Source organism: Oncorhynchus nerka, linkage group LG13 (assembly GCF_034236695.1).
Source record: "Oncorhynchus nerka isolate Pitt River linkage group LG13, Oner_Uvic_2.0, whole genome shotgun sequence".
NCBI classification, from domain to species: domain Eukaryota; kingdom Metazoa; phylum Chordata; class Actinopteri; order Salmoniformes; family Salmonidae; genus Oncorhynchus; species Oncorhynchus nerka.
In genome coordinates, this window is record NC_088408.1 from 88,184,103 (window position 1) to 88,199,229 (window position 15,127).

Below are 15,127 nucleotides of genomic sequence, written 5' to 3' on the forward strand. Positions count from 1 at the left end.
GAGTCTAATCCACCATACATGTCCACCACTATACCAAATTAGTAGAGTCTAATCCACCATACATTTCCACCACTATACCAAAGTAGTAGAGTCTAATCCACCATACATGACCACCACTATACCAAAGTAGTAGAGTCTAATCCACCATACAAGTCCACCACTATACCAAAGTAGTAGAGTCTAATCCACCATATATGTCCACCACTATACCAAAGTAGTAGAGTCTAATCCACCATACATGACCACCACTATACCAAAGTAGTGTAGTCTAATCCACCATACATGTCCACCACTATACCAAAGTAGTAGAGTCTAATCCACCATATATGTCCACCACTATACCAAAGTACATTTACATTTACATTTAAGTCATTTAGCAGACGCTCTCCACCATACATGACCACCACTATACCAAAGTAGTGTAGTCTAATCCACCATACATGTCCACCACGATACCAAAGTAGTAGAGTCTAATCCACCATACATGTCCACCACTATACCAAAGTAGTGTAGTCTAATCCACCATACATGTCCACCACTATAACAAAGTAGTAGAGTCTAATCCACCATACATGAACACCACTATACCAAAGTAGTAGAGTCTAACCCACCATACATGTCCACCACTATACCAAAGTAGTGTAGTCTAATCCACCATACATGTCCACCACGATACCAAAGTAGTAGAGTCTAATCCACCATACATGTCCACCACTATACCAAAGTAGTAGAGTCTAATCCACCATACATGTCCACCACTATACCAAAGTAGTAGAATCTAATCCACCATACATGTCCACCACTATACCAAAGTAGTAGAGTCTAATCCACCATACATGACCACCACTATACCAAAGTAGTGTAGTCTAATCCACCATACATGTCCACCACTATACCAAAGTAGTAGAGTATAATCCACCATACATGTCCACCACTATACCAAAGTAGTAGAGTCTAATCCACCATACATGTCCACCACTATACCAAAGTAGTAGAGTCTAATCCACCATACATGACCACCACTATACCAAAGTAGTAGAGTCTAATCCACCATACATGTCCACCACTATACCAAAGTAGTAGTAGTCTAATCCACCATACATGTCCACCACTATACCAAAGTAGTAGAGTCTAATCCACCATACATGTCCACCACTATACCAAAGTAGTGTAGTCTAATCCACCATACATGTCCACCACTATACCAAAGTAGTAGAGTCTAATCCACCATATATGTCCACCACTATACCAAAGTAGTAGAGTCTAATCCACCATACATGTCCACCACTATAACAAAGTAGTAGAGTCTAATCCACCATACATGAACACCACTATACCAAAGTAGTAGAGTCTAACCCACCATACATGTCCACCACTATACCAAAGTAGTGTAGTCTAATCCACCATACATGTCCACCACGATACCAAAGTAGTAGAGTCTAATCCACCATACATGTCCACCACTATACCAAAGTAGTAGAGTCTAATCCACCATACATGTCCACCACTATACCAAAGTAGTAGAATCTAATCCACCATACATGTCCACCACTATACCAAAGTAGTAGAGTCTAATCCACCATACATGACCACCACTATACCAAAGTAGTGTAGTCTAATCCACCATACATGTCCACCACTATACCAAAGTAGTAGAGTATAATCCACCATACATGTCCACCACTATACCAAAGTAGTAGAGTCTAATCCACCATACATGTCCACCACTATACCAAAGTAGTAGAGTCTAATCCACCATACATGACCACCACTATACCAAAGTAGTAGAGTCTAATCCACCATACATGTCCACCACTATACCAAAGTAGTGTAGTCTAATCCACCATACATGTCCACCACGATACCAAATTAGTAGAGTCTAATCCACCATACATGTCCACCACTATACCAAAGTAGTAGAGTCTAATCCACCATACATGTCCACCACTATACCAAAGTAGTGTAGTCTAATCCACCATACATGTCCACCACTATACCAAAGTAGTAGAGTCTAATCCACCATATATGTCCACCACTATACCAAAGTAGTAGAGTCTAATCCACCATACATGTCCACCACTATACCAAAGTAGTGTAGTCTAATCCACCATACATGTCCACCACTATACCAAAGTAGTAGAGTATAATCCACCATACATGTCCACCACTATACCAAAGTAGTAGAGTCTAATCCACCATACATGTCCACCACTATACCAAAGTAGTAGAGTCTAATCCACCATACATGACCACCACTATACCAAAGTAGTAGAGTCTAATCCACCATACATGTCCACCACTATACCAAAGTAGTGTAGTCTAATCCACCATACATGTCCACCACTATACCAAAGTAGTAGAGTCTAATCCACCATACATGTCCACCACTATACCAAAGTAGTGTAGTCTAATCCACCATACATGTCCACCACTATACCAAAGTAGTAGAGTCTAATCCACCATATATGTCCACCACTATACCAAAGTAGTAGAGTCTAATCCACCATACATGTCCACCACTATAACAAAGTAGTAGAGTCTAATCCACCATACATGAACACCACTATACCAAAGTAGTAGAGTCTAACCCACCATACATGTCCACCACTATACCAAAGTAGTGTAGTCTAATCCACCATACATGTCCACCACGATACCAAAGTAGTAGAGTCTAATCCACCATACATGTCCACCACTATACCAAAGTAGTAGAGTCTAATCCACCATACATGTCCACCACTATACCAAAGTAGTAGAATCTAATCCACCATACATGTCCACCACTATACCAAAGTAGTAGAGTCTAATCCACCATACATGACCACCACTATACCAAAGTAGTGTAGTCTAATCCACCATACATGTCCACCACTATACCAAAGTAGTAGAGTATAATCCACCATACATGTCCACCACTATACCAAAGTAGTAGAGTCTAATCCACCATACATGTCCACCACTATACCAAAGTAGTAGAGTCTAATCCACCATACATGACCACCACTATACCAAAGTAGTAGAGTCTAATCCACCATACATGTCCACCACTATACCAAAGTAGTGTAGTCTAATCCACCATACATGTCCACCACGATACCAAATTAGTAGAGTCTAATCCACCATACATGTCCACCACTATACCAAAGTAGTAGAGTCTAATCCACCATACATGTCCACCACTATACCAAAGTAGTGTAGTCTAATCCACCAATGTCCACCACTATACCAAAGTAGTAGAGTCTAATCCACCATACATGTCCACCACTATACCAAAGTAGTAGAGTCTAATCCACCATACATGACCACCACTATACCAAAGTAGTGTAGTCTAATCCACCATACATGTCCACCACTATACCAAAGTAGTGTAGTCTAATCCACCATACATGTCCACCACTATACCAAAGTAGTAGAGTCTAATCCACCATACAAGTCCACCACTATACCAAAGTAGTAGAGTCTAATCCACCATACATGACCACCACTATACCAAAGTAGTAGAGTCTAATCCACCATACATGTCCACCACTATACCAAAGTAGTGTAGTCTAATCCACCATACATGTCCACCACGATACCAAAGTAGTAGAGTCTAATCCACCATACATGTCCACCACTATACCAAAGTAGTAGAGTCTAATCCACCATACATGTCCACCACTATACCAAAGTAGTGTAGTCTAATCCACCATACATGTCCACCACTATAACAAAGTAGTAGAGTCTAATCCACCATACATGACCACCACTATACCAAAGTAGTAGAGTCTAACCCACCATACATGTCCACCACTATACCAAAGTAGTGTAGTCTAATCCACCATACATGTCCACCACGATACCAAAGTAGTAGAGTCTAATCCACCATACATGTCCACCACTATACCAAAGTAGTAGAGTCTAATCCACCATACATGTCCACCACTATACCAAAGTAGTAGAATCTAATCCACCATACATGTCCACCACTATACCAAAGTAGTAGAGTCTAATCCACCATACATGACCACCACTATACCAAAGTAGTGTAGTCTAATCCACCATACATGTCCACCACTATACCAAAGTAGTGTAGTCTAATCCACCATACATGTCCACCACTATACCAAAGTAGTAGAGTCTAATCCACCATACAAGTCCACCACTATACCAAAGTAGTAGAGTCTAATCCACCATACATGACCACCACTATACCAAAGTAGTAGAGTCTAATCCACCATACATGTCCACCACTATACCAAAGTAGTGTAGTCTAATCCACCATACATGTCCACCACGATACCAAAGTAGTAGAGTCTAATCCACCATACATGTCCACCACTATACCAAAGTAGTGTAGTCTAATCCACCATACATGTCCACCACTATAACAAAGTAGTAGAGTCTAATCCACCATACATGAACACCACTATACCAAAGTAGTAGAGTCTAACCCACCATACATGTCCACCACTATACCAAAGTAGTGTAGTCTAATCCACCATACATGTCCACCACGATACCAAAGTAGTAGAGTCTAATCCACCATACATGTCCACCACTATACCAAAGTAGTAGAGTCTAATCCACCATACATGTCCACCACTATACCAAAGTAGTAGAATCTAATCCACCATACATGTCCACCACTATACCAAAGTAGTAGAGTCTAATCCACCATACATGACCACCACTATACCAAAGTAGTGTAGTCTAATCCACCATACATGTCCACCACTATACCAAAGTAGTAGAGTATAATCCACCATACATGTCCACCACTATACCAAAGTAGTAGAGTCTAATCCACCATACATGTCCACCACTATACCAAAGTAGTAGAGTCTAATCCACCATACATGACCACCACTATACCAAAGTAGTAGAGTCTAATCCACCATACATGTCCACCACTATACCAAAGTAGTAGAGTCTAATCCACCATACATGTCCACCACTATACCAAAGTAGTAGAGTCTAATCCACCATATATGTCCACCACTATACCAAAGTAGTAGAGTCTAATCCACCATACATGTCCACCACTATACCAAAGTAGTAGAGTCTAATCCACCATACATGACCACCACTATACCAAAGTAGTAGAGTCTAATCCACCATACATGTCCACCACTATACCAAATTAGTAGAGTCTAATCCACCATACATTTCCACCACTATACCAAAGTAGTAGAGTCTAATCCACCATACATGACCACCACTATACCAAAGTAGTAGAGTCTAATCCACCATACAAGTCCACCACTATACCAAAGTAGTAGAATCTAATCCACCATATATGTCCACCACTATACCAAAGTAGTAGAGTCTAATCCACCATACATGACCACCACTATACCAAAGTAGTGTAGTCTAATCCACCATACATGTCCACCACTATACCAAAGTAGTAGAGTCTAATCCACCATATATGTCCACCACTATACCAAAGTAGTAGAGTCTAATCCACCATACATGTCCACCACTATACCAAAGTAGTAGAATCTAATCCACCATACATGTCCACCACTATACCAAAGTAGTAGAGTCTAATCCACCATAAATGACCACCACTATACCAAAGTAGTGTAGTCTAATCCACCATACATGTCCACCACGATACCAAAGTAGTAGAGTCTAATCCACCATACATGTCCACCACTATACCAAAGTAGTGTAGTCTAATCCACCATACATGTCCACCACGATACCAAATTAGTAGAGTCTAATCCACCATACATGTCCACCACTATACCAAAGTAGTAGAGTCTAATCCACCATACATGTCCACCACTATACCAAAGTAGTAGAGGCTAATCCACCATATATGTCCACCACTATACCAAAGTAGTAGAGTCTAATCCACCATACATGTCCACCACTATACCAAAGTAGTAGAGTCTAATCCACCATACATGACCACCACTATACCAAAGTAGTAGAGTCTAATCCACCATACATGTCCACCACTATACCAAATTAGTAGAGTCTAATCCACCATACATTTCCACCACTATACCAAAGTAGTAGAGTCTAATCCACCATACATGACCACCACTATACCAAAGTAGTAGAGTCTAATCCACCATACAAGTCCACCACTATACCAAAGTAGTAGAGTCTAATCCACCATATATGTCCACCACTATACCAAAGTAGTAGAGTCTAATCCACCATACATGACCACCACTATACCAAAGTAGTGTAGTCTAATCCACCATACATGTCCACCACTATACCAAAGTAGTAGAGTCTAATCCACCATAAATGACCACCACTATACCAAAGTAGTGTAGTCTAATCCACCATACATGTCCACCACGATACCAAAGTAGTAGAGTCTAATCCACCATACATGTCCACCACTATACCAAAGTAGTGTAGTCTAATCCACCATACATGTCCACCACGATACCAAAGTAGTGTAGTCTAATCCACCATACATGTCCACCACGATACCAAATTAGTAGAGTCTAATCCACCATACATGTCCACCACTATACCAAAGTAGTAGAGTCTAATCCACCATACATGTCCACCACTATACCAAAGTAGTAGAGGCTAATCCACCATATATGTCCACCACTATACCAAAGTAGTAGAGTCTAATCCACCATACATGTCCACCACTATACCAAAGTAGTAGAGTCTAATCCACCATACATGACCACCACTATACCAAAGTAGTAGAGTCTAATCCACCATACATGTCCACCACTATACCAAATTAGTAGAGTCTAATCCACCATACATTTCCACCACTATACCAAAGTAGTAGAGTCTAATCCACCATACATGACCACCACTATACCAAAGTAGTAGAGTCTAATCCACCATACAAGTCCACCACTATACCAAAGTAGTAGAGTCTAATCCACCATATATGTCCACCACTATACCAAAGTAGTAGAGTCTAATCCACCATACATGACCACCACTATACCAAAGTAGTGTAGTCTAATCCACCATACATGTCCACCACTATACCAAAGTAGTAGAGTCTAATCCACCATAAATGACCACCACTATACCAAAGTAGTAGAGTCTAATCCACCATACATGTCCACCACGATACCAAAGTAGTAGAGTCTAATCCACCATACATGTCCACCACTATACCAAAGTAGTGTAGTCTAATCCACCATACATGTCCACCACGATACCAAATTAGTAGAGTCTAATCCACCATACATGTCCACCACTATACCAAAGTAGTAGAGTCTAATCCACCATACATGTCCACCACTATACCAAAGTAGTAGAGGCTAATCCACCATATATGTCCACCACTATACCAAAGTAGTAGAGTCTAATCCACCATACATGTCCACCACTATACCAAAGTAGTAGAGTCTAATCCACCATACATGACCACCACTATACCAAAGTAGTAGAGTCTAATCCACCATACATGTCCACCACTATACCAAATTAGTAGAGTCTAATCCACCATACATTTCCACCACTATACCAAAGTAGTAGAGTCTAATCCACCATACATGACCACCACTATACCAAAGTAGTAGAGTCTAATCCACCATACAAGTCCACCACTATACCAAAGTAGTAGAGTCTAATCCACCATATATGTCCACCACTATACCAAAGTAGTAGAGTCTAATCCACCATACATGACCACCACTATACCAAAGTAGTGTAGTCTAATCCACCATACATGTCCACCACTATACCAAAGTAGTAGAGTCTAATCCACCATATATGTCCACCACTATACCAAAGTAGTAGAGTCTAATCCACCATACATGTCCACCACTATACCAAAGTAGTAGAATCTAATCCACCATACATGTCCACCACTATACCAAAGTAGTAGAGTCTAATCCACCATAAATGACCACCACTATACCAAAGTAGTGTAGTCTAATCCACCATACATGTCCACCACGATACCAAAGTAGTAGAGTATAATCCACCATACATGTCCACCACTATACCAAAGTAGTGTAGTCTAATCCACCATACATGTCCACCACTATAACAAAGTAGTAGAGTCTAATCCACCATACATGAACACCACTATACCAAAGTAGTAGAGTCTAACCCACCATACATGTCCACCACTATACCAAAGTAGTGTAGTCTAATCCACCATACATGTCCACCACGATACCAAAGTAGTAGAGTCTAATCCACCATACATGTCCACCACTATACCAAAGTAGTAGAGTCTAATCCACCATACATGTCCACCACTATACCAAAGTAGTAGAATCTAATCCACCATACATGTCCACCACTATACCAAAGTAGTAGAGTCTAATCCACCATACATGACCACCACTATACCAAAGTAGTGTAGTCTAATCCACCATACATGTCCACCACTATACCAAAGTAGTAGAGTATAATCCACCATACATGTCCACCACTATACCAAAGTAGTAGAGTCTAATCCACCATACATGTCCACCACTATACCAAAGTAGTAGAGTCTAATCCACCATACATGACCACCACTATACCAAAGTAGTAGAGTCTAATCCACCATACATGTCCACCACTATACCAAAGTAGTGTAGTCTAATCCACCATACATGTCCACCACTATACCAAAGTAGTAGAGTCTAATCCACCATACATGTCCACCACTATACCAAAGTAGTGTAGTCTAATCCACCATACATGTCCACCACTATACCAAAGTAGTAGAGTCTAATCCACCATATATGTCCACCACTATACCAAAGTAGTAGAGTCTAATCCACCATACATGTCCACCACTATAACAAAGTAGTAGAGTCTAATCCACCATACATGAACACCACTATACCAAAGTAGTAGAGTCTAACCCACCATACATGTCCACCACTATACCAAAGTAGTGTAGTCTAATCCACCATACATGTCCACCACGATACCAAAGTAGTAGAGTCTAATCCACCATACATGTCCACCACTATACCAAAGTAGTAGAGTCTAATCCACCATACATGTCCACCACTATACCAAAGTAGTAGAATCTAATCCACCATACATGTCCACCACTATACCAAAGTAGTGTAGTCTAATCCACCATACATGTCCACCACTATACCAAAGTAGTAGAGTCTAATCCACCATATATGTCCACCACTATACCAAAGTAGTAGAGTCTAATCCACCATACATGTCCACCACTATACCAAAGTAGTAGAATCTAATCCACCATACATGTCCACCACTATACCAAAGTAGTAGAGTCTAATCCACCATAAATGACCACCACTATACCAAAGTAGTGTAGTCTAATCCACCATACATGTCCACCACTATACCAAAGTAGTAGAGTCTAATCCACCATACATGTCCACCACTATACCAAAGTAGTAGAGTCTAATCCACCATACATGACCACCCCTATACCAAAGTAGTAGTCTAATCCACCATACATGTCCACCACTATACCAAAGTAGTGTAGTCTAATCCACCATACATGTCCACCACTATACCAAGGTAGTAGAGTCTAATCCACCATACATGTCCACCACTATACCAAAGTAGTAGAGTCTAATCCACCATACATGACCACCACTATACCAAAGTAGTAGTCTAATCCACCATACATGTCCACCACTATACCAAAGTAGTAGAGTCTAATCCACCATACATGTCCACCACTATACCAAAGTAGTAGAGTCTAATCCACCATACATGTCCACCACTATACCAAAGTAGTGTAGTCTAATCCACCATACATGTCCACCACTATAACAAAGTAGTAGAGTCTAATCCACCATACATGTCCACCACTATACCAAAGTAGTAGAGTCTAATCCACCATATATGTCCACCACTATACCAAAGTAGTAGAGTCTAATCCACCATACATGTCCACCCCTATACCAAAGTAGTAGTCTAATCCACCATACATGTCCACCACTATACCAAAGTAGTAGAGTCTAATCCACCATACATGACCACCACTATACCAAAGTAGTAGTCTAATCCACCATACATGTCCACCACTATACCAAAGTAGTAGAGTCTAATCCACCATACATGTCCACCACTATAACAAAGTAGTACAGTCTAATCCACCATACATGTCCACCACTATACCAAAGTAGTAGAGTCTAATCCACCATACATGTCCACCACTATACCAAAGTAGTAGAGTCTAATCCACCATACATGTCCACCACTATACCAAAGTAGTAGAGTCTAATCCACCATACATGGCCTCACTAGTCAAGGTTTGACATACAGTCTCAGAAACAAAGGTTCTGGATACAACCAAAAACGGTTCTACCAAAAAAAGGGTGCTTTCTTCATATATGACACCCCTTAAGGTTCTATTTAGAACTGAAATTGGTTCCATATAGAACCCTATATGAAACCCAAGGGTTCTATATGAAACCAATGTTGGTTTGGTGAAGAAGAACCACTGGGCTTCTGAACACATAACCCTAAAAAAGGGTTGTATATAGAACCTTTAAGCGTGCCATATATGAAGAAAGAAATATAACTATTTTTGGTTCGATTCAGAGTGTATAAGAGTGTAATATAAGAGTGTAATACAGACATTACATAAAAATGAATATCTGAGATTCTGTCCCATTACCTCTGGTGTCCTTGTAGAGGACCTCAGATCATCTTCTTTGCAGGCCAACGCACAGATAGAGGTCTACAGGTGCCAGGGTACCTGCCCCCTCTGTGAAAATGCCCCTCCCAAATGTATCTACAGATTTTTATATATATATATATATATATATATATATATATATATATATATATATATATATATATACATATACATATATATATATTCAGTTTTTACCATCCAATAAATATGTATATATATATGTATATATATATATATATATATATATATATATATATATATATATATATATATATATATATATATATATATATATATATATATACATATATACATATATATATATATATATATATACATACATACATATATACATATATATATATATATATATATTATATATACATATTTATTGGATGGTAAAAACTGAACATAATGTTTATTTTAAAGACTTTGAGCACCAGCATTCTCAGTGTCCTTCATGTCATTGTCTGTCAGGTAGCCTAGGCTACATCTGAGGCAGGTGCATAACCAAAAGACCCACATACATGCAGTAGATAGATGAATAAGCAATTACTTAGGCTACACTTATGCACCTTTTGATATTAATACTATTTTGTTATTTGAATTGAATCAGTTATAATTTCCAAATGCACCTCACATATTCTCACAGCACCATAATGAGATGCTATTAAAAATGTGCATTAATATGTGTGTTTACATCATCTTCTCTAGCGCTTTGCATGATGTTCTGATAAGCATGAGAGGTTATGAGGAGTTTATGCACACAACAACCTGTTCGGTTTTCTGTGAATACACGTCTAGTAAACCTGGGGGTATAACACATCCAAACACCTTGGAAACTATGGCAGCGCAAATTAGTCTACAATTGTCACAAAAAAACATGACATTTTTTTTAACTGAAATGTCTGGGAACTGATGAAGGCACCCACTGGGCACAGATGTCAATTCAATGTCTATTTCACGTTGGTGGAAACAACGTTGATTCAACCAGTGTGTGCCCAGTGAATATCATGCCAGCCTCAAATAAAGGCAATGCAGTAGCAGCAACCGAATTCTGTAGACCGACGCCCGTCTGATCTCGCACTGACATTCGGTGATGTTTTCCAAGAGCACAACCAGTAGCCTATTTAAGCTAATGTCCCATATTTCTAAGCACCCCTATATTGTAATTGTTATCTAATAATATCAAAGAAAATCTTTCCTTACCGGTCCTCTTCTCTTCAAAGACACATTCTTCCACAACAGAAGATGTAGCTGGTGGAGGAATCCCATCTCCACAGGCTCGGTTTTAATTACGGTCAAATTACGATACCGGTAATTAAGTTACTGTTTAGTGGGGTGGATTTTTGGTAATGGATTACAAGCCATTCCGATGTATTTAAATGTCAATTTAGATAATATGCTTGATACAGGTTTATATGCCCATTTCACAGCTCTCTCGCTCTCTCTCTGAACGAGACGACTGTTTTCTGCCACTGCCTTGTGGTTAGATGGCTAAATAGGACAAGCTGTAATTCAGTGGCAAGCGTGGCTGATATTCTGTATGATATCACCATCGGCGGAAAAATACAGAAGCATCCAATGGAAACGGTGCTAAAGTAATGCGTTAGAATGAACATAGAACCATCGATATAGGGATATATATCACCATCGTGCAGTATAGTGGGCGGAGACGGCGCTACAGACAGTATGTCTTCTCGCGCAACCTATACTAAGGCAGGGTAATGTATATTGACAGTCTCAGCGATCCCAATAGGATAGACTGTAGTTGTTGAATTTTAGATTTGCCCCCAAATTGTTCCCAGCATTTTGCATTGAATAGTGTAGTGCCAGTAACTGAAAGGTCGCTGGTTTGAATCCCTGAGATGACAGTGAAAAATCGGTGTGCCCTTGAGCAAGGAACTTCACCCTAATTGCTCCTGTAAATCGCTCTGGATGTAAACGTAATAACGGTTTCCGGTTTCCGTTATTACTGATTATATATTATATATATATTATTTTTTACTTATCTATTTTTTACTTAACATTTGTTTGTTTTTTAACTGCATTGTTGGTTAACTGCATTGTTGTATTCTGTACATTTTTTATGAGATATTTATGTATTTCATTCTCAATAAATTTGCAAAAATGTCTAAAAACATGTTTTCACCTTGTCATTATTGGGTATTGTGTGTAGAAAGGGTGAGAGAAAAATATATATTTAATCCATTTTGAATTCAGACTGTAACAACTAAATGTGGTATAAGTCAAGGGGTATGAATACTGTCTGAACACAATGTAATTATATGTGTGGGGTACAGAAATTAGGTTGTCATTCAAAATCATTATGGCACACAGAGTCCCTGCAACATATTATGTGACTTGTTAAGCAAATGTTTGATCCTGAATTATTTAGGCATGCCATAACAAAGGGGTTCAATACTTATTGACTCAAGTAATTTCAGCTTTTAATTTTCTATTTATTTGTAAAGATTTATAAAAAGATTATTCTATTTTGACATTATAGTCAATTATTAGTCAATATTAAATTCAGGCTGTAACACAATCAAATGTGGAAAAGGTCAAGGGGTGCGAATACATTCTGAAGGCACTGTATATGCCAGTAATAGTGGCACAGTACCATCCACACATCAAAAAACAGAGTTTCAAACTCATGTATTTTTCTTTGCCCATATGTAACAGATGTGAGTCGGGTTTATAGTCTAGTGATGAGTTAGCCCTGCCTGCGACTTCAAAATCAGTGTCACCCTTGTCAAACAGTCAAGACGTTGGTCTTTCCTGTTGGAAACCCCCCACTGGGCAAAAACTGGTTGAACTGAACCCCCCACTGGGCAAAAACTGGTTGAACTGAACCCCCCCACTAGGCAAAAACTGGTTGAACTGAACCTCCCCCCCACTGGGCAAAAATTGTTTCCACATCATTTCAATAAATAAATTAAATGTGATGAAGTTGAATCAACGTGGAAAACTGATTGGATTTGCAAAAAGTCAACAAGGTAAGGGGATTTCATATTTTGTTCACCCAACTTTTAACCTAAATCCAATGATATAGTGAAATGTTTTGTTGATTTCACATTGATTTCACGTTAGTTGACAACTCAAACAAATTGTTGAACTGACATGTGTACCCAGTGTGCAAGTCCGGCCTGTGACCCAAACCCTCAGGCTCCTGTGACCCATACCCTCAGGCTCCTGTGACCCATACCCTCAGGCTCCTGTGACCCATACCCTCAGGCTCCTGTGACCCATACCCTCAGGCTCCTGTGACCCATACCCTCCGGCTCCTGTGACCCAAACCCTCAGGCTCCTGTGACCCAAACCCTCAGGCTCATGTGACCCATACCCTCAGGCTCCTGTGATCCATACCCTCAGGCTCCTGTGACCCATACCCTCAGGCTCCTGTGATCCAAACCCTCAGGCTCCTGTGACCCAAACCCTCAGGCTCCTGTGACCCAAACCCTCAGGCTCCTGTGACCCAAACCCTCAGGCTCCTGTGACCCAAACCCTCAGGCTATCTAAGGTCAAATAGCTGTCTGATAATACTTTTAAATGTCAAAATTGTTTAAAAAAAATTCAAGGCTTGAAAAGGACTAACATTTAAAATGTGTTTTTATCCAATAAATGAACTATAACAATAACAATAAAACAAGGTTCATGTTTACTATTTGCTTCACAATAAACCATTGAGCTGAATATTTCTCTAAGCTTTTACCCCTGCTTTCCCTTGATAGCAAGTAGATCACTACTTCGGTCATATCCCAAATGGTGCTCTATTCCCTAGGCAGTGCTGCTCTAGATAAAGAGAAAAGGCTTAACAATTGTAGCAGTACAATTTTATAAAATGTACAAATGTACGAAAAGACCACTAGGATGACAGCAGTAGTTAATAATTTGCTTTGGACATGCATGGGAACAGGTAGAAATGCTGAAGTGGTAGAAGATAGTTCATATGAAGACACGTTTTGCATTGTTTCATTAATTGAATTAATAATTCATTAAAGACCTGAACATCTCTATGTTGGTACCACTATTACTCAGTATTACATGGCAATATGGGAGACATGGACTCATTAAACATTACTTTTGAGTCTATTCCACGTTGGTTCAACGTAATGTCATTGAAATGATGTGGAAACAACATTGATTCAAACACTGTGTGCCCAGTGGGAATGATCTGATGTGAGTAGATACGTAGACAGTTTCTTCTCAAACATCATAGGTTGCTAATTAACATAAATACACCCTGTAAATGTATCTGTCTTCAACGCTCCTTGGTTTATTATTGCTTTATTAACTGTGTAAAATATATTAAACAGTAGGCTTCAGTAGAGGTCACAGAAGATAAGCTTCACTTGGAAACAGTTATGACTTTCCAATCCTAGAGTGATGTCACATGCAAATCTCTCTGCTTGGCTTAGAATTTCACAAAGCTCTATAAATCTACCCAAATAAGCATGCAACATCTGGCCATGGCGATCCAGGACCACAGGAGCTAGATACTGGCTCACTGGACAGGGAATGAACTATTCAGCATGGATCATTCTGTGATTATGCATGACTAGG

At 39.5% G+C, this 15,127-nt stretch overlaps 1 protein-coding gene across 2 annotated transcripts in view; it reads right to left on the bottom strand.

The window, feature by feature from the left end:
* The window catches only part of LOC115140705 (ATP-binding cassette sub-family A member 2-like), a 157,166-nt gene extending 144,968 nt beyond the window's left edge, over positions 1 to 12,198 (bottom strand). For both annotated transcript variants that reach the window (XM_065026805.1, XM_065026804.1), the window contains exon 1: positions 11,771 to 12,198. In XM_065026805.1, the coding sequence (XP_064882877.1) occupies positions 11,771 to 11,836 (66 nt within the window). In that variant the 5' untranslated portion in view covers positions 11,837 to 12,198. The remainder of the gene's footprint in view (positions 1 to 11,770) is intronic.
* Between the last annotated feature and the right edge of the window lie 2,929 nt (positions 12,199 to 15,127).